This window comes from Poecilia latipinna, unplaced genomic scaffold, assembly GCF_001443285.1.
Source record: "Poecilia latipinna isolate Pla-1442-1.1 unplaced genomic scaffold, P_latipinna-1.0 Scaffold707, whole genome shotgun sequence".
Classification (NCBI taxonomy): Eukaryota; Metazoa; Chordata; class Actinopteri; order Cyprinodontiformes; family Poeciliidae; genus Poecilia; species Poecilia latipinna.
In genome coordinates, this window is record NW_015113323.1 from 195,978 (window position 1) to 218,162 (window position 22,185).

At 36.8% G+C, this 22,185-nt stretch overlaps 1 protein-coding gene across 1 annotated transcript; it reads right to left on the reverse strand.

The window, feature by feature from the left end:
* Nucleotides 1–13,236: 13,236 nt before the first annotated feature.
* On the reverse strand, nucleotides 13,237–17,461 carry LOC106955111 (beta-2 adrenergic receptor). The gene is made up of 2 exons (XM_015045088.1): nucleotides 17,228–17,461; nucleotides 13,237–14,614 (listed from the first exon to the last, which is right to left on the reverse strand). Exon 2 carries the CDS (start codon nucleotides 14,578–14,580, stop codon nucleotides 13,546–13,548), a length of 1,035 nt encoding a protein of 344 aa, XP_014900574.1. The 5' UTR covers nucleotides 14,581–14,614; nucleotides 17,228–17,461; the 3' UTR covers nucleotides 13,237–13,545.
* Between the last annotated feature and the right edge of the window lie 4,724 nt (nucleotides 17,462–22,185).

Consider the following 22,185-nt stretch of genomic DNA (forward strand, 5'->3'; position numbering starts at 1 on the left):
CTAAACTCTCTGCTGGTGACTCTGGGTGTGTCACCAGCAGAAATGTGTTGTTTGTTTTCCAACTGCTCTGTCATGGCTGCAGGACACAGAGAAATCAGTGTTTGCATCATATCCCTATCACCTTACTTTACTGTTGCTGATAATGCAGCAGTTTTCAGAACAGGATATGGGTTACTCTTTCTTCAAAACTTTTTCTATAGCTATATTTAATATCTGGGTGTCTCATGTATGCTTTTGAGTGAAAATGTCTGGATATGTGTGGTCTTATTGCCCATATAATTAAATACATATCATTAAACATGGTTAATAAAAGATAAAAGTTTGTGCTCATAATTTTTGCAAGCATCTTTTTGGAAAGGCATGGACTCGTTTTTCTTTTGTCCCCTGACCACACTTTGGACACTCCTGTCTTTAGAATATTAATGATGTGGGTCATTTTAAGAATGTGTGCTCAGTACAGCTAACAACTGAAAATTTTCCATCCCATGCATATCCAATCGCATTACATGAGAGGGAATTTTCAACATGGACGTCAGGAGACTTTACAACTTGACTGTGGACATTTTCCCATCTTATGTGGTTCACCATCAAATTCTCTCCACCACCGATAGATGTGGTGATGCAGTTTTATCTATTTTATTTTATGTGAATCATAGAGAGTGAATCCAGCAGAGTTAATGCTTTGTGAGGGACGGTGGGGGATACCTATCAGTCTCTGCAACAAAAAGCATCACCATCCATCGCGATGACCCTAACTGTGAGGCCGTCTAGTTTATTTTTCAATGAATGTGCAATGGAGAGCAGGATACCGGTCTGTTCTGGATGCTGCTGCATTCCCCTCTGTGTTTCTTTGTTCAGCATATCAGTCCAGCTTGGCATCTATTGTCCTTACCAGGTGTGTAGAGTAATTCTCGGTGCCACAAAAGAACAGGTGTATATGAACTAAAGAGCACAAAAAACTGTTTTTTTGAAGCCACTGAGTGTAGAAAATGCCCTCTCTTGATTATAACACAAAACTGTCTCCAGCTACAGAAAATATATGTAGATAAGAGCATCTTGTTTTGAATAGTAACAGTAACCAAATCTTTTATGCCAAATGGAAACAGAGTAAGAATCACTGACATACAACTAGTTTTATGTTCATGTTTTTTATGTGTAGGTCACTGATCCTTTAGATGAGAATGACTTTAGGCAGATTAAATTTATAAAATCTGCATCTTTGAGCCTTTGGTATTACACCTTGTATCACTTCATAAAAATCTGCGATTATCTTTTAATTACAGTGGGGGTTAAGAAGCTAAACCGTATAAGCATTTGCTGTGTTCAGATAGCTGAACGCAGAAAATACTTGAGACCCAGTCTAAAAATGTTTTCAACTGCCTATTTTAAAAGTTCAACCACTAGATCTACCTTAATTGTTTTGGATTTGGGGTGCCCTCTGTGTGGTTAAAGCTTTCTTCCAGGTTTCCACCAGAGGGCGCCATGGGACCTGCACCTGGAGGGTGGTTCTCCACAGGTGTGCTTCCACACACCTGCAGGTCATTAGTGATCATTAGCAGCATACCAGAAGCTGGCTGTTACCTCACCTCTCCTGAGTGAATCTCTTAAAACCTCCACCAGTGAAACCATTAGCCTCTGGTTTACCTTTTCCACAGCTGGAATAATATTAGCGGATAAACATTACCGTCTTCCAGACACACTCCCCTAAGATTTCATCCAGATCTCTTTCCTGACTCTCATCATCTTAAACCCAAGTAAGAACCTCAATCTTCTCAGTAATTTCCCCAGTTCAACCCTTTGCTCACATCTCTCTCTCTGCTCACATTTCTCTCTCTGCAGAGAGCACCAGTTTATTTCCAGACCATCTCATTAGTCACAGTTTCTGCAATAAACCTTTTAAAAATTTATTTGGCAAGCTTTTCAGCTTCCCAATCTGCATTTTCTTTCAAATATTAGTTATGATTCCTGTAGAAATCTGCAAACAGGTTATTTTTTTGTGAATATTTTGGAGTTGCCACAGAAAAATTTGTGACTTGTTGAATCCACAAATTCATTGGCTCACTCCATTTTGATTTAGGCTGAATAATGTATTACTCTTTGACTTATCTTATAAGCTGCTTTTGTCACGTTTAGTAGGTGTTCAGACTTTCAGTTTGTTTCTGATCTGAATTATTTCTTGTTTTGGTCCTAGTTTATCCCCTAGATTCAGTTAAGTGTTGCATTGTGTATTTCCTTATATTTTTGTGTAGTACTTTGGTTTCTGTTTTATTTCCTTATTAGCCAGCCATTTAAATGTTCCTTTTTCTTTATTTAGATTCCCTTTTCTGTTCTCGTTTTCTCTCTTTCTCACATTCTGCTCATGTTTTCCTCAAACTGTCTTTCTATTCAGTTTTTGTTTTCCCTCTTCTTGCTCTTGTCCAGCTGCTCTGATTAGTCCTTCTGGCTCCTGAACCTGACCAAACCCAAAAATGTACTAAAATATAAGTGAAGCACAGAATGAAATGGAACATAAAAGCAAAATGTTCAAATGAAACCCAAACCTATCATCTGATATTATTTTACACATCTATACCAGGGATGCTAATGGATGTGAAGGGCCCTATGGTGTCCTTTAGTCAGAGATGGTTCTGGGCTTCAGTATTACACTTTGCATTAAACATAAAATGAGCATTACATTCAATAAATGAACTACAGTTGATATTCTCATCTGGGTTTTGCTTCTCTGGACAGATGGGGTCAATTTGAAGTGAAACCCTTCTGATAATCTAATCAGCCAACAGAACCGTCTCATCATTTAGATGGAGACTTAAGGGCTCCTCAAGCTGAAAGCAGATGAGACGTTTTAATTGGGTCAGTTCAGAGTTTTCTTTGGTGTCTATTGCAAATTAAAGATATGAGTGGATAAGAGGGCTTTTAAGAAGCTGTTTGGTGCAGGCGTCTGAAAGAGGAACATTAATCCTTAGTACAATTCTTTGGTTTTAATCTATTTTTACTTTATTTCAAAATGGGCATCTGTTATGTTGCTCTTGTGTTTGCTTAATTCCAGGTTTTATTTTACTAAGAGCCATATCATTTTTTAGTTTCTCATATTTTCATAAAGTGAAACTCATTATGTAGATTCATCAGAGTGAAATATTTTAAAGCTTTGTTTCTTGTCATTTTGATAAATATGACATATGGGTCATAAAAACTCAAAATTGAATTTTTAAGAAAATGATGATAATGTGAAAAGGGTAAGTACTGTTTTCATAGAAAGTTGAGTGGAAGAAGAAAATGTGGTAGGAAAATATGAACCATCAGCCTTGAGAGGACTGCTAACCAAAATCTATTCAGGAATTTGGGGGAACTTCACAAGGAGTGAACAAATCCTACACATGGGCTACAAGCTTCACATTCCTCATGCCAAAATACTCCTGAACCAGAGAGACTGTCAGAGTCTAAGGAAAAACAGAACTGGACTGTTGCTCGGTGGTCCCATATTCAAATGAAAGCAAAGTTTGAAATCAAGGCCCCAGAGCCACAGGCTGATCATCTCTATGCCACTTAGAACTGATGCAGTTCATGCAAAAGTTGCCCGAACAAATACTGAACACTTAAAACGAACAGCCTTTACAAAACTCTGACTGCTCATTTTGAAATATCCTTTTTATTGATCTTATGTGATATTCAAATTTTATGAGGCAAGATCAAAATTGCAAGATACAAAGACTTGAAATATTTTGCCCCATGTATATTAAATCTACATAATATGAATTTCAGTTTCTGAAATGAGTGACAAAGTTTTTGTAATTTTTTAAATGCATCATTAAATCTACCCCTTTGTTTTTAAACATCTTTTTCATTGAATTTTAACCCAGCATGAGGTCATTTCATTGTTGTGGATTGCATCTTTTGTGTGATAAATGTGGAAATAGTAAATCCAGTTAATCAATTAACTGGATAAAATTTACATGTTTTTCTGTGACCGATGTACTAAATAAACATATTACAAATAATGTTTTTCTACAGCAGTATTTGTTTGTGGGGCTGTAACTGCTCTGTGATGCAGTCACAGTCTTACAGTTGCCTAAAAAGAAGCAATAAATACTTCTTCTTGTCACTTTTATACCAGCACAAAATATGGTGATAAAACTTTAAGTCCATATCTATCACCCCTCATCAAGTTTAATGAATCCCAACATTATGTCGCTTACGGTCGCTTATGGTAGAAGGCGGTACAATAAAAAAATATCCTTTCCAAAATAAAGATGGATATATTTTGACTTTTCATGACTTACTTTGAACTACTCTCCATATTAAGGTTGCCAGTGTTCATGTAGCAGTTCTGCCCCTCACCTACAGTTACACGAGTCACAGTCATTACAAATGTATGACCCGAACAGTCAGTGGTACAATCTTTGTGAGCTTTTGCAGACATCCAATCCATATTTCCAGCTGGTGTATGGCTCAACAACAACAAAAAGCAGGAAACTATTACGTCTTATCTGAGGACTCTTCAGCTCTGTTGTTCTTGGTCTTATTCTGCCTCATCGTAATTAGGACTCCAACTGTGGATTCTCAATATGCTGACCAGGGGCTGGAGTATATGTGAGGATTGTGGCTCCATTAAAAAGAGGTAGTTTCTGTAATTCACCCTGGAACAACAAAAATAGAAAAAACAAGTTGAGTGATGGTGTTTGTAATTGCTGGAGGAACACACAACTTTATTTAGTTTGTGTGCTAGTCTCATCCATGCTCCACAAGTCATTAGGACCAAATCTGTGTTTCAGAGCGACTTTCTCCAGGGTGTTAGAGAACATGCCAACATGTCTGCCTGCAGCTGCTTGTGGCCAGTGTTGATTGAATAGAGAGAGAAGGATGGTGTTTGAGGGAGCCGCTGAATCAGTCTCACTCCAGGGATGTTGATCGTGTCTCTCTGTGCCGCTGTAAAGTGGCAGGCTTGTGGACATATGAATGTAAGGCCTTAAGAATTCAGCTTTCCAGATGTTTGTCTTGATTATAAGTTGTTAACTGGCCCAAATGGACGAGGGTTTTCAGTTTCAATGCCATTAGCGGAGATTTTTGGCAGTAACGAATCAGTGTTTTGTTGAAAATACAAAATTAATTTGCTGAATATGCTGTTTGTTATCACCACCTGTCTGTCAGCCACTTCTGCTCTTTCATAGTAATGAGACTAATGGCTCTTTGATGGTTACATTTTTCTAAAACTAACCATTTTTGTCCCTTACGTAGCTTTATATTAATTGTTTTTGTGGTTAAACTTCACAAAAAAGTTAAAACATCTATATTAAAACAAAAAATGCAATATTCTTGCAGAAAACGTGATTTAAATTAACATCTCTGAATTAACAACTGTTTCAAATGTTTGTTTTTATGGGTGTGACTCTCTGTTTATAATTGCTAATTTGTGCCACAATGAACCAGTTCTTGTAATTTGTTATAAATTAAATGTCATCAGAATTTGTCTGTGTGTGATTTATTTTTCTTTATTTTGTATGAACCTGCCAAGAGACTAAGGATTGAAATTAGCCTTATGGATACATTTTCTGTATTTACATGGTTGTACTTTTGATTAGTATGAACTGGCCCTTATGAAATAAATTCAAAAATGTTGTGTCTATTTTAATAAAGTATAAAAAAACTCATATTACCATGTTTTTGTTTTTACAAGCATTGTGTGGATCCGTAACATTTTACAGCTATTTGGAAAAAAAATAAAAGGAAAACTGAAAATATTTGGAAAAATTATTTTTTTCTGTTTTGACAGAAACAAAAATCCTCCTCAGCATCATTAAATATAACAATTAAGGCAATAATTTAACTAACATTCAACTTCAAACATAAAAGAGCAAGAAGCAACCATAAAGACTGCAATAAGTTTGTTTCAAAAACTTTACATTATGTTTTATTTCTTGCAAAATATGGATGGGGAAAGTTTCTTGGTAAACAACAAAAAAAGAAACTGAGCATTTCGACATCACTTTGTAGTACTTATGTGTGTGGGTGTATGTTTGTGCTCTCCACATGCCCAGAAGCAAAACTAATCAGTACAGCAGGGAGCTCTGCTGAGCAGCTTTTGAATAGCTTGAGTTGATATGGATTTAGTCGCAGTTTGAAAGTGGTACACACACACGCCTCTCTGCTCATTCATAGCTAACAGCCGGAGCAACATTAAAACTGCTTCGACCGGCCTCTAACTCAGCAGAGTTCAGCAAACGGCTTTCCCTTTTTGCCTTCGGGATATGAAGTCTTCTGCTTTCGTTTTGGAGATTGCACAAACAGTCCAGTTTCTTAAGTCAGTCATGATTAAAATGTAATACGAACTGACTCCTGGAGGCATTTTCTCCAAATCGCTGTGAACTGTTCCCAAAAATCCCCGCCCCCAAAAAAGATATTGTAGTTAGTTTGACAACATTAATGCGATATTAAATTCAATTAATTTCACATTAATAGAAATTATTTAACGCATTAATTAATCGCATTAATTAACTCTTAGATATGTCATAAGTCATATCTAAGAGTTGTTGTGGATGGTGATGCTGTGGGCAGGAGGAATCTCTCGTAGCAGTCAGTCTTGCAACAAATCTGAAGAAACCTCTGACTGAGACACTGTGACTGTATAATAACTCTCATTCAGGACTGTGATGAGAGCAGAGACGATGTCCATGCTAACCTGGACGGCACCATCAGTTGTTGTCAAGCTCTGCTAATCCACCTCATTTCTTCTCTAAATCTCTGTCTGGAGGAATTACATTAATCTTCCCCATTATGATTGATGGAAGAGATGATTTTGGACTCTGCATCCACGAAGTTTCCTTTTAAACTCTTCTGAGATTTGAGGTCGTGGATCAGGTTTTATTTGAACATTTTATATGCTAATGAGCTCCTAGTTGTGAAATAAACTGAGGAGCAGCATCACAACTGTCTGAAAGTAAAAAAGAGTAAAAGTCCTTCCATTTTCACAGCATCCAAATTCAGAGGAAATCATCATCCAAAAGGGCAATGTTTTAACTCAAAGAATTATTACAAAAAGAACAAATAAAAGCTAACGTAGCAGAGCTGCTCCAACATGATTCCACCATGAGAGGCACGATTGTAGAAATGAGCCTTTTCCAAAAGAATCTGTGGATTTCTACTTCAGCACAGGGACAGATTTTGCTTTATTATACACTGGAATCAGTGTAATCAGTTTCTATTTGTGTTACTACCTGTATGTGTTTATGAGATTTCTTCATCAAAGTGTTGGACAGGATTTGAAACTTTCTTACCTTTAGCAGCTGCAGTACCTGAATCATCTCAGTTCTTCTGCTCCTCTGTTTTTGGTCTAACTCCAGCTCCAGAGGGAAATATCTGCAGCTTATCTGGCTTCATTTTACTCTCCTGTTATGACCAACTCTTTATTTTTGACAGGCTTTTGTTTGCTGTCTAGGAATTTAATTACAGTTTCTTTGCTTCTGAGAGCTATTTTGATGAGAACGACTAAATCAAATCACAGCTATAAGATCTAAACATCATGCCAGAGGAGGAAAAAATATATATTTTTAATTTTGTTCTCCATTTCTTTAACCTCTGTGGTTTAAGAATTTAAGTCATTTGATTTTTTTGTGTTTATATAGCAAAGTTTTTAACTGGTTAGAAATAAAGGCTTGTCTTCATCCTCCATACTACTATAATCAACTAAATACTGAATCACCGAGGAAACCAAACAATAAAAATGTGGCCGACACACATTCAAAAGCCATTTAAAATACTGACAAGTCAAAACAACTTGAATAAAAAGTAAAAAAGAAATTTCTTGGCAAAGAAGTCTCTTTATTTACACTTGACTCATTTGATTTCTGAGTCTAAATCTTTAACCCTCAAAGTACAGTTATGTAAAAATTAACAAAAAAAAGAACAAAGTGTTATATTTTTATGTTACAATTTCAGTGAAAATAGTTACAAATGCCATAAGTATGACTGCTCAGGTCTAATATTTGATGAATTAGAAATAACAGCTTGTGCTAGAAAGGATTGAAGAATCTTTTTCTAAAATTGTAAGTCAGTGTGAGATGATGTGACTGCAGAAAAATATGAATTATATCAAAGTTTTTTAGGCATGAGCCAACACATGTAGAGGGTGTTATATATAGCCCATAACAGAAACTCACTTTGAATCTTAAAAATAAAAGTCTGAAACCTCATTTAGCTGGATGAATGTCATGTTTTTTATTTGAACCCAGTACAGCTCGCCTCCACCTGAAATCATTTCTCTTGCTAATGCATTTTCAAGCTCTACTTTTTCTTTTTCGTACTGAGTCCGTGTTCCTTTTGCTGCATACTTCAAAAGAAAGCCCCTGTCAACCTTTTTATTCTTTGCTTTTTGTTCCACTTGCGTCTCCAGAACCGAGACCAGCTGAAGCACATTTCACAAACACGAGTGCCTCGGCTTCATATTTAGTAAAACTGCATCTTCACTTGTTGTTTTCATTGTTGCTTCTGGTGGTTTCTGCTTTTCCTTGTTTTAAGGTTTGTATGATAAATAAAGCAAGTTAAAATCCCTTTTTGACTAACAATGAGGGTGGAAAAACGGGTTGTCATTGAATAAAGTTTTACCAACAGATTATTGATTATTAGATTATCTAAAGATAAAAATTGAACATGTGTATCTGTTTATGTTCACAGTGGTGAAACAACACAAAAGCTTGAAGCATCTGGTCTGTTGTTAAGAGACTAATTAGGCAAATCTGCACAGACATCAGAGCACAAACTGGAGATAAAGAGCAAAAGAAACTGTCTGCTGATATTATAAATCGATGTTATTATTCTGATTTTGTGTTTATGGTTCACATTTAAAAAATCTCTCAGTGTTGTCTTTCAGATAACGTTCTTTAACTCTAGCAGAATATTTAAATTAGGGAAATAAAATACTGCAGACTCCAAGAAGTTCAAAAGGAAGAAATTACATCAAACACAAGCAGAACAATTACATTTCCTACTTTCTTGCTGTTTCATTAAATTACAAATATGTAATAGTTTGACAAAGTAATCATGCTTCGTTAAGTTTCCCACATTTTGTTACATTAAATCCTCAGACCTTGCTATAATAATTTGCTATAATAGAGAAATTCAGACCTATAATTTTAAATTGAGGAGCTGTGATTTGTACTAAAAACAGAGATTTTTTTATTAATTTGGATGAATTGATCACATTTCTCAGCATCTTCTTTAAATATCAAGGTATTTATAAAAAAATGTTTTGTTCGTCCAAGCAGGTGGGGATTTCTTTATTTTATTTTTGTCAAGGAGACACTTCCAGAAAACTTTTATTTTAGTAAATGTGTTTAAACAATAGTGATATACTGATATCAACATTTGATGTCTCTCTCTGTAGTCAGCAGCGGGTGGTCAAAATAATCCACCAAGCCAGCAGTCGATAATATTTAGAAGTTGTTGCGGATTTATTATTAATCCTGCAACCATTCTGTCATAACAGTGAGGATGAATTTAAGATGCCTGCCTGCGTTGTCTTTTTTTCCACTCATCACTCTTCATTGTGTCCAAACTGCAGCTTCTTGTTGTCGACTAACATCTCCAGCTGTCAGCAACTACATGTTCAGCCCCTTTGACTTGATTTTATGCCTCTAGCTTACATCAGTATCAGAAATATGTATTTTTTATGTAGTCAGCAATTTAATGATGAAATTTCTAACGCAGCCTGACATTTCCAGGGAATTTCTGAAGTGAGGTGAAAGTAAATGTGCGACTGTGTGCAGAATCTGAAACTGCGAACTGCTATGTTTCTGTCAGTCATGGACTGATATTTTAAAGCCTTTATGTATGATAACTATGGTTACATCTAATAAAAACACGACATTTAGGATTAATAATTGCATCAGACCAAAACATTTATTGGTCTGGTTTATAAATGTGCACTTAATGCACATTTCATTAAGTGCACTTTAAGTGCATTAAAGTTTATTTTCAAATTGTACTTTTAATCTGACAACCAGCCTGACTGAAATGCTTCTTTTGATTAAAAACGCACACAAATATGTTCATGAGTTAACAGTTCAGTAACAGTTTGCTCAAGGTGCTTTACATGACAAGAACATACAAACAGTAGATTTTTTTTCAAATGTCAGCATCAAAAATCATCATCATAATTTCCTGTGAATTCACTATTAAAGTAGACTCCTTTAAAGGGGACCTATTAAGCAAAATTCATAATTTGCATATTTTTATGCCTCCATTTGGTTCTCAATTGGTCTTAAAAACAACCCAAGCACTTAAGTAAACACCCAACCGCTTTTTGATGATAAGTTAATGTTTTTTGGTGTCTGGAAAATCAGCCATTTCAAAAGTCTCCTGATTTTTGAGTCACACTGCATAGTTACCTAGCAACCCAAACTGAACTCCAGCACATTTGATCAGCTGGTTTTTCTACTGTATCCATTGTACACTGGCTGCTGGAAAAAACAAACAAACAAAAAAAACAAGTGTACTGTTGTTGACTTACCATCCAGAAACCACTTGCTGTATTCTTGTTGGTTGTGCAGAAGGCTTCACTTCTGCTTTTCAAAGATTTATGATTGCATATCTGCACATCTGTCTGCAGTCATTTTCACATGCAAGTGCAAAATGTTGAGTTCAGGGGGCGTGGCCAGCAGCAGCTTAGTTGGATTTAAAGTGACAGAGGCCCTTAACCAGCTCAATCTGGAATAACCTCAAAACAGCCAGAACCGACTAGAATAAAATCTCATTATCTGAGGATAATTTTGTGAAAAAATTTGAATGCACATGTTTTGTATAGCCAATAGACCTATTGGAAACTGTTGAAGTACGAAGATCTGCTGACTTGTCAGACAAATGAATGAGGCCATTTGAAACATAAAATGTGTGTTTTTTGAGAAAGTATTGAACTTTGGCCACATGCCTGGTCATCTGTGAAACCAGCCTAACAGAGATTGTTATCACGTCATGCGACTGACTGACCGTCACTGGTTATTCTCTCACCATCTGCCGTGGCCATCTTTCAGATCTTCTGTCTTCTTCTTCTTGAAGTCACTTCAGTTTCACTCAGTTCTTCTCTTTAATGCTTGTTGCCATCAATTCTTTCTTTTCCTTTCATGTCTTTAATTCTGGGTCTTATTGGCCAGGATTCTTTCATGAGAGCTCACCGTGACTCACCGGTGGCAACGGACAACGACCACACAGAGAGCTTCCACGGCAAATCGAACCCTTTTTCTCACAAAGGCTTTTTGTACAACAGAATCAGTGCAGCTGTAACAGGTTTCTGAGCTTTTCACGGGATGTAGGAATTTAAAGTTTGCCTTCCAAGTCTTTCAAAAACCAACAGATTATATATATATTTTACCATTTCATTCACAGCAAAGCATAAAGCATGGTTGGCGAAAAGTCAAATTTAATTTCAGATCTGCAATTTGATTCAGTTCGGCCCCAATTCACAACATATCATCTCAAAGCACTTTCCATAACAAATATCAGTTTAACTGAATCATAAAGCCTGATTCCAAGTCCATTACATATATTCCAATTTGATTATCAAACAATGTAGTGAAGTTCAGTTTATTAATCAAATTAGTTAAGAAGTTTTCTATCAACAGAAACCCACAGATTTCATCGAGTCATTGACTTCCAGCATTCACTCCTCATTGATGAGCACATAGTGACAGTAGGCAATAAGGATTCATGTTTTCATAAATGCAGAACCTGTGTGTTTAATCTTCCTTTCATTTTTTCCTCATTTCATCAGTTTCACAGCTAATTTCACAGAAAGCTGCAGATAGGAAACTATCTGGTTTGTTTCACCTTCTTTGTTTACACAGACAAAACACATTTCTCTAGAGCAGATATGCCCGGCGGAGATGAATAATTTCAATGTGAAATGGGATTTGTGGGGAGGAAAAAACTAGTAGAAGTGAGAATATTTGTTATCAGCAATAGTATGAATTAGAGATCAGAACAATGGAGGAATAATGTGAAAAGATGTAGTAACAGAATACAGATTTACTTAAACACTGCATTTAACTATGAAATTTCAGTTTTATTTTTACAGTTTTTCGTGATTAGTGTTTTGACCTTTTACATTTCCATTACTGTATAAATTAAGTTTGACAGTAACCAACCCTGTGCATCACAAACATTTGCTTTTTCTGCATTGCAGGTATTTCAGGAAAGTAATTTGTTTTCAATCTTTATTACCAGAGTTTGATCTCTACAGACAGTTTGCATGTCTCACACAACCAAAACAAAGAAGATAACTTGTATTTTTCCACTTCAGATTCATTTTAAGAAGCCTTTTCATGCATTGTTTGACATTATTCATTTTCCTTTTCAATTTATGTTCGCCCTGCTTTTCTTCACTCTTGATATGCATGGAAGTTGTCAAAAGCTTTAGCTGCTGTGTATGAGCTGCACAGATAAGACTGGAATGCAGAACATCTTTGAAAAGGTAACAGTGAATTCAGAGCTGGCACAGGGATGCACGATTCCTTGAGCAGAAATTCAGGCCCTATGTCCATGACTAATACTTTCTGCAATCTGATCTTTCCATAATGAAGTACTGCATATTGTGGTGTGTATAGAGAGGGGGGCAAAAAGTTTGCCAGAAGGGTTGTGACAAGAAGGGGCAGATGAGATGAGGCTGAGAACAAAATGATGCAATTTATGTCAACTACAACGGCGACAATGAGAGGAAATTCAGGCCGACCATAAAAATGAGAATGATGTTGGTTACCAACAAAAATATTCTTTCCCATTGAAAATAAATAAATAAAAACAGCAAAACAAAATAGTTTTACACTATGTTTACTTAGTGCTTCTGAAATTCCCCCCACTAAGGGGGTTGTCATTAGTAGAGTCTGTCTCTTTATTATGGCATTTAGCAAATAGAAATAAATTAATTAATCCTGACCTGAATCAGGAAATGTTTAGTCAGATTTAATGTCAGACAGTGGGAAAAAAAACATTTTTCTGTCTTTTTATACAATGTATATAAATGTCAGCTATAGGTACCAAGAATTTTAATGAGATTTTAAAGTGCTCCTACGCAAAAAATTGCTTTCCTTCGATGTATTTTGTGTTATCTTCATCGTTTTGATGGAATACCAGAATTAATAATCAAAAACCAACATAATGTGCATATAACTTTCCACAAAATCTAGCACCTCAGGCAAATGTGTGTTATATTTAAATATTACCATGTATTTACAATACAAGAAAAGAGAAAGCAAGTTGTTTTAATCAGTTTTTAATCAATTAAATTCAAGTCAACAACCAGTTCACAAACTGAGACCAGCCTCAGCTATTTAACATTACACAGAACAAGATGAACACTTGCAGAGAGGAATATTTACATCCAGTCCATGTGATCCAGAAACAGGCCAGGCCTTATTTATGTAAAAAATAAACAACCTCAAGCCAATTCACTACAGCTGCCCACAAGACATGCAGATGCAATGTGTCTCTGAACGAAACCCGCAATGTGGTTTAACACATTAACATCTAAGAGACACCAACCTGCTCAAACCTTTCAGTAAGGTTTTAGGTTTTTGTTGTGCTTTGTCTGCGGGAAGGCATGAGAAGTTTATGTGCTCGAAGTCTGAACTTCTGATCCCTCACACTGTAAATAATGACATTCCAGCAACTGTTGGTCGCCAAAATCCAGAAGGCAAAAAAGGAGAAGTTGCACCATTCGTTCCCCAAAACGTTCCCAACCACAAAGACGGCGATGGGGGTGAACGATGCGGTGAAGGCCACGGTCAGAGTCCCGATGGTCTTTGCTGCTTTAATGTCTGAAAACGTGGGATTACTGGTGGTTTGGATTTCCGTCTCTGCTAGGGTTTTCCTGTGTTTAGAGTGCTGCCTGATGCTGGAGAGAGAGATGATGTTGATGACAACAGTGCCACCGAGAAGCGTGAAGTCAAATGCAGGAAAGAGGAGGAGGATGTTCCACGCCTGGCTGGGGAACTCGCCAATGGTCCCCAAGGCGTAGTTACACATCCTGCTGCAGGAGTTATACTCCAGCGCAATCTCACTGCTGAAGACCATGGGGGACACAGCCAGAAGGAAACTCCCCACCCAGGAGAGGAAGATGAGGATTGTTGTCCTTTTACGGGTAATAAAGGAGTCCTTATGCAGTGGTCTCAGCACTGCGATGCTCCGCTCAATTGTCAACAGGAAGATAGTGGTGATGGAGACAAAGGTGCACCCAGCGAAGATCGGGCCGATGATGGTGCATGGATGAAAACTCACTGATTGCGAGTTGTACGAAGTCCATTCTGGTGCAGATTCAGCAACCATTAGATAGACCTCAGCGTAGACGGACAGAGGAACTACAAAAATCCCTACAGCCAAGTCAGCAACTGCGAGGGACGCCTTGAGGTAGCCCTGCGATGTGTGGAAGTGCTTGGTCCCCACCACCACAGCCAGAGTCACTAAGTTCCCAAACAAGGTGGCGAATATCAGCAGCACCATGAAGAGCACCATGAGGATTTTGTTAACCCGAGTACAGCAGCATACGGTGCAGTGTGCTGCTTCCGCTCCGTCCAGCATCGTTGGCGTGCCGGTCTCAATCATTGAAGCAAGCGAGGCTGAACATTCACATCATAACCTAAAGTAATCAGAGAGAGAAACAGGATTCAGGCCTGATGAATTAATATAATGCTGGTTACAGTCTTCACTGGTGAAGTTGAGTGGAAGGGAAAATAATTGTTCACTAAGTTAGTTAATCAATCTGGTCCAAAGTATCTGAAGATTGCAATACACATCATTATTTGGTTTAAATAGCCAGGTCTTTTGCTTTCACCTGCAAAGGCAGGGCTGATTGTTGCTGCTTTAAATCTGTAGTTGAAGCTGTAATTTAAAGACGATTATTTTGTCTTTCTAGCCAGTATTTTGTAAACATTTTTAATCTGGGATACATTTTTAGTCCTAATTAAGAGAAAAACGTCATTTAAATCATCCTTTTGTGCAAAAATAAATTTGCATTAATTTTTAACTGAAGTCAGGAGCCGCAAAAAAACTCTCCAAGGGCCAAAAATGTCCTGCAGGCTGCACTTTGGACACTCCTGTCCTGGACGGTGTCCGTAACTATATTCTGGACAACTATCAAATCAATATGGTCTTCTCTATGTAGTCCACAATATGTTTGGATTAAAAGGTGTTTATGTCATTGTCTTTTTATTATCTATGAACAACAATCATCTAAAATTTTAGAACAATTGAAATTACTTTGTATATGATCAATCTATATAAATATTTTCACTTTTGAAATAAACTTTTTAAATAAATTGACTTTTCATTGTCATGCTGGGATCCATAGATATATTTTAGATCAGGAGCCACACAGGGCTTCATCAAGTGTGTATTTTTTCACTTCCACAGTAGTTTGGATGCAGTTTTAAAGTTGAGCAGCTAGATGTCACTATTTTTATACACCTGACCTTCAGCCACTGCATTGTTTCATTTTCCTAGTTAGAATATAACTGTGATGCATTGTCACCGTTAACAACATACACAGCTCAATAATTGCCTCTTTCTTTTCTTCCTTCTTTGTTATGACTGTCACGTCACTTAATCTGTAACTCTACACTTTACACGGTTCATCCACTAGGTGTCATCTGACCACCTGTCAGGGTCATATGACTCATTAAGATGTCTCAAATCAGTAATCTATAAACAAAGCCTTGACACCAGACACTTGCTGACTGTGAACGTCGTCAGAGACCCCTGGTGGCTTAATAGTGAAAGTGCAAGAATGAAAGTCGGACGTACTTTTTTGGATGTACATCCAATATCTAAATAAATGCATGTTTAGGTTGTCTACCTGAGGACTGCTGGCAGTACTTTCATTTGCTATTTACACATTTTACATTTGTGTACTGTTGCCTTCAGGTTAAATATAGTGCAGCTGTCAAAGAACTGCAGACACAACAAGCAACACCATAACAGAAGAAAAGTAAACAGACGAGAAGATACTTTGTATAAAAATGCGCATGAGAAAACCAGTGAGATCTGCAAACACACAAACCCATTCTGACTACGTTAACCAGTTTCAGCAGTTTTTGTTTTATCATGTAGTCTTATTTAATTAATTTACATAGTAATGTTTAATTTTTATGTACTTGCTGATAGTTTTCTTCCTTTATTTTCCTGTAATGTATTTTAATTAACTTGCCTTTGTTTATCGCTATGGCCTTGCCAGTTTAATTAAAAATAGATGTAATCTGAGCCACAAAACTTCAGGTAAATACATTTAACTTAACCCTGTTATTGAGTTGCAAAGCACATGACATCTCATGGGTATTCTTAATGTGGAAAACATCCATTGTTGTCAGTATTTCGAGTTGCAGTAGCAGCGAACTGGCATGTGAATTGGATGCGCTGCTGACGGTAAAACTGACCGCTTTGGCTTTACGTTACTGGCGCACCAGCTTCAGTGGCTCACGTGAGGAGCACTGCAGCCGGATGGATGGATGGATGGATGGATGGTACTACAAACCTGGTGTAGTGACGCAATAATCTCACCGGGCAACAACAACAGCAGCTGTAATAGTAAACAAAACCCAGCTGACGCGCGTTAATCTGCGCTCCAGCAGATTTCCCGACGTCCTCCCTCTGAAACCATCAAACTCTGTTTAGATTAGAAGTGATTTTAAAATCTTTAATATTGAGACTCTGCGTTCAGAAATGAACCTGGTCTACATGGACCTGACATTTTTACGCTTTAGTCGTTTTTCTTTTGCAAAAAGGATCCTCCATCTCTTCATAAAGGTCAATACAAGATAATCCGGAGTTTCCAAGCGCACTTCAATCACAAATAGATCTAGAAAAACAGATTTAAAGAGCACAAAAATTACTTACATGATAAACACTTCGCCTATATCTAGCAAAAATGGTGACTTCATAAAGATAAAAGATTAATCTTTAATTATTCTGAATTTCTCTTGATGCTTTACTCCAAGCCTATTTCCACTAAAGCGCGCAGTCATCTGGAAGCCCCTGCTGTTCCATCCTTTAATGGTCTTAACAAAGGGAAATCCATGAGATATCCCCGCTCCAGGGCGCACGCATAAGCGCACATCCAAAGGCTCCCTGCGTTTTTTATAACATCCTCCCTAAAAGGCTTCCCTTCAGGCTTTGCAAGTTTTTATTTTATTAATTTTCATCATTATTGTAACCTTTATGTTGCTTTCATCCAGATTCTGCAATCAGCTGTACTCACTTCCAGTTTTAATTTCCTCTCATTGTGTCAGAAGAAACCATCTGTAGTTTAAGCAGAGCTGCATTTTAGTTAAAAATCCACATATCAGGGAGTTTTTTCTTTTCACAGCCGCGGTCCTTAGCGCCAAAATCAACAAGTAACGGATCCAGCAGCCCCGTTCCCGATGCTGCAGATGTTGGAGAGTTGGAGGAGCCGCTTCTGTGGCGCCAGGCGCTGCGCTCTGATCCGCTGCGCGCTGGAGACGCTGTTAAGTGTCTCCTCCACTGGGTCATTCATTGGCTGAGGAGGATGCTGATGACAGAGGAGTCCACCGCCCATAATGACGCCTGCTGCACACCAGCATGGATCCGTCTCAGCCAGGAGTTGGAAATGTTCTCTATAAACGTGTCCAAAGTGGTCACGTTTGGATTAAATGCAGTGTTTGATCGTGTACTTCACTACTGCACGTTTTCTCTTCCCCAGTAGCATGAAAAATTACCTCTGACCCCATCAAAATGGCTCAAAGTTTGAAATAAGTTCTGTTTCCTCATCTTGAGGTCAAAGTGCAGCTGAGACATTTGGTGCCATTTATAACTTGGAAAACTGACCAAATGTTCAGCTTCAGAAAAGTAATGATTTCTTTGATAGCTGATAATTTAGTCTCAAAATATTACAAAAATAAAACTCACAAGTAAGTTGTTTCATAAAAACATACAGTGAAATGAATTCTCATTTGTATTGTCCAGATTGAGGTTTTAAACAATAGTTATCTGCCACATCTTTATGCCTAAAGGGAAATAAGTGGGACTCTAAGGTCAACAATGTCTGATCACCTGCCTGATTCCACTGGCAATTTAAATGGGATAGTAATCTAACTAGATATATATTTCCTTGCATAAGATACTAAAAACTATGTATAATTTCTTGCAAAATAACTGAGTTCAGTAACAGCATTCAAGTATTTTAAAGATGTGGACATATCAGGTGATCTGCAAAAATAGTGAGTGTTAAAGGGTTCAAAACAAGACGTATATCATCTTCTTTTAAATCCTTGGTACATTATATCTTTATAATATTCTGATTATTATCTTAATATAATAGCATGCATACACATTTGTGTGTGTTTTTTTATGAAACCCTTAAAATCTTCAACACCACAAAAAACTTCTGTTATGACTCTATATTTTCTTCCAGCACTAAGTCCCTCTCTAAATGTGTCTCTTGTTGTATTAGCTGCATATGCTGTAGTTACACCTGGGCTAACGTCCTTCAGTCCAGTACGACACCTTCTCACTGCAGCTCTTTAATCTCTGGAGGCTTTTCGTTCTCACTCTCATATCCCTGGAAGCAAGCTTTAATCTTCCACCTCTAAAACTCATTTGACTGGGCTGTTTGCAGTAAACAGCACCTGCGTTTTATAGTGGCAGCATTTATCTGGAGATTTAGCTTCAGTACTGCATCGTACATAATTTGACAAGATCGTAATCCTGCAGTTCTTTGTGTGTGCTGCGGGTAATCTTTAATCCAGGAGTGACCGCCAGCAGCTGAGGCATTACATCACAGGAAAGTGAGTTTGTTATAAGAGCTTTACTCAGATGAGCATCGGCAGGAAACTTGTCTTAATATCTTTTCACTCTTCACAGTTTCAGCAGTTTGTTGCAAGAATTATTATTTTTTGTCTGTGAACAGATTTGTGGTTCTGTAGAAGCTGAAAACAACTTTTGAAGTCTTTATTTTACCCTTCTAGTTTACCTGTCTGCTGCTCCGTTCAATATTATTGATTTTCTGCAGGCTTGTTTCCACTCTTCCTCCCTCATTAGCAGAACATAGACAAAAGTCAAAGTCACAACCATGCTTTGTTGTATTTGTGTAACACTGACAATTAAGTGCACAAATTCTATCTTGAATACATTGTTTTAATGTTAAATAGTGAGAGTAAATGATAAAGAGTTGCAGTGATCCAAACCATCAAGCAGGATACACATGACATCATGCATAGTGTGTTTTGTTTCCTTTGTGAATCCCTTGCAAATTTGCTTTGAATTTGTGGACATCTTTATTAGAATACATTTTTGAGTTTTGAAATTTAGTTCTTAATACCCAGATTAACTCCAATTTCATTTCTTACATCACAGGCTTAAAATTTAGACTTTTTTTTATCTTTATAGTAACCATTACTTTTAAAGCATGCCCCCATTTAATTATGTCATAATCTGTCAAATGTTATGCTTTTAACATAACATTTTAGATTTAATTTGTGCTTTTCATTTTGACCATTTAGGAGGGTTGATTGCTTTCTTTAAGGTTTTGTCATATCTGTTAACAAGGGAATTCAAAGTGCTTAACATGAGTTAAAAGGAAATACAAACAAAATAACAAACCAATGGAAAGAAATAAAGAGGAAAGAAAACTAATCTAATGTTGTTCTAAAGTATGTAAACTAGGTGCTCCTGTTCAGGGCTGCTAAGCATCATTTCTAAATAGTGAAATAATAATAATAATAATAATAATAATAATAATAATAATAATAATAATAATAATAATAATAATAATAATAATAATAAGCTTAAAACTACTTTTTAGATTTAAGATTTCTTTATCAACATTAGAATTTTTTTATTTCAAATCTTTTTTTAATACATTTTATGGCCCCAATTTAGCTCCATATTCATTCCGTTGTTGTCCTTTTTATTTTCCCCAATAAAAGGGAAAATAAAAAGTCCTAGTTTTTGAAAATAATTGAGGTGTTTCATTATAATTCTGCCCTAAAAATTGTGTTCATTAATGGATATGAACATCTGACCAGAACTGTACTTTTATTTTATATAAATATTCTCCCTGAGTTAAAATATCCAAAATTTAATGATTACCCATCTTGAAGCCACTAAGTGCAGTTTGAAGCAATCCTCAGGAACAATCTCAGTGGATGTGGATGACATTCAGGCTGACTGCGTAGCGTCGATGCTGTGAAACACATTTGGCCTCTTAAACATTAACCAATGTGCATTGAAGTGCTCAAAGTCTGCATGTGGAGGCAGAAAGAAAAGAGCAACAAATGGATCCAAAGCTGCAGGCTTTCTTTCTTTTACTCCTGTATTTTACGTTTGCTTATCTCAGAGCATAAAAAACAGGACATAAGTAATGAATATTTACTCTATATCTTATAGGAATGAGCAAAGGTAGCATTATAAATCACAGCATTGTTCATCTTTATGCACAAATGTAGGAACCATAATATCAACCTAATGCATGTTTGAAGAAAGTGAAGTAATTCCCCCCAGGTTGGTATATTTCCATGAAACTCAGCTAAAATGGAAAAAACACAGTCAATAAGACCACCAGACTATCAACTACAGCTCTGAGATTTATGGAAGTTTCAGTGAATGAAGATTACCTTCTTGAAATTGAATGTTCTTGGGAAACTTTATGTATGTGTGATGTCATGCTGTCGTGCCGTCCACCCAAACATTACAGACCAAGCATTTTCCCCATGGCAACAGCTTCCCTCTGCAGGGTGGTGTGCCCTGCATCTGTATGTGGCCGAAGAAGACTGGACTTCCCCATATTGACGCTGGTCTAGCAGCTTTTAGACCAGAACACCCATCCTGCAGCCTACGGGGCTCATCAGCTGCCATCATCCTGGCTCCATCAGAGAGCATCCAACACACATCAACTGGTGAGTCATAACTGTTATGGCAGGACAATGCAACTGTACTTTCTCCTTTTATGTGCAAGGTATTTTGGGGATATTTTGGTAATGCACAACTGTAAAGTAGAAGGGAAAAGAGTGATGCTTTTCAAAAATATTCACACAAAACATGAGGAAAGTGCAATTATGCATACAGAGGCATGAAAAAGTTTTTACTTCCATACAATTTTTTGTTGCTTTTGCTTCTTTTCCTCAAGCTTAAATATTGAGTCACAAAGCTAACACCAAGTTAAGTTCAGTAAACACAAAAAAACAACATAGTTTTTAAATGATTATATAATTTATTGAAGTGGATAAAAGCTTTTCAAACCAAGCTGGACATGAGTAAAGCCTCCTAAAACTAATATCTGGCTGTGGCAGCCTTTGTTTCACCAACAGCTGCCATTTACATCCCTGTTGATAAATTGTGGCACAAACTTGTTTGAATAAATGTTTTATTTTTGACATATTGGAAGATTCTGAACATTAATCAATTGTATTATCAAATATATAATCCTTTTTTTTAAAATATAAAATAATCTGTCAAAACCAACTTGACTCTGTGAAAAGCAATAATCCCTGTAAAAGCAACATTCCTTGTTAAATTATGAATTAACTGTGAAAAACACCATTTTTGTGTTCAGTTTCATCACCAACTAAACCCAGATTTGTGTCCTGCCAGGATTAAGAAATAACAGAAAAAGCCCATTTGACAACATGAAGCAGGTTAAAACATTTCAAAAACAACATATCACATCCTGATGTCCAAAAGTGATTTCTAGGATCTGTACCTCCAGGACCATTGATGAGGATCAGAACTTCTGTTTTCAGTTCAGCTCTTTCGTCAACAAACTAGAAAAATGTCCACATTATTACAAAACAAATCAGTACAGAAGAAACAGTCAAGAGTTGTAGGTCCTGCATTATTTATAAAACACCTAAAGCTGTTGGTAAAACTGTTCTCAGTGAACTCAGTGACTTTGATATAAACTGTGACTCTGTGAAGGCATTTCAGTATTCATCATATATCTCACTTAAAACTGAGCTATTCCTGCATATCTTACATCTAGGATGTTGTGTGTCATGGTCATTTGCTGACCCATTACAAAGATGCAGCATTGAGTGAAGAATGCTGAATAAAATTCCTCCTGGGTCCAATTAGTGAAGTGGAAACCACCCATTTTGTTGCTCACCTTCAGACCTTTTGGCCCCCAGACTGGGGGTCATTTTTACAAAATACCCTGAGGCTAAATGATTCCTCTTATCTATATCAGACAGGAGAAACGTCTAA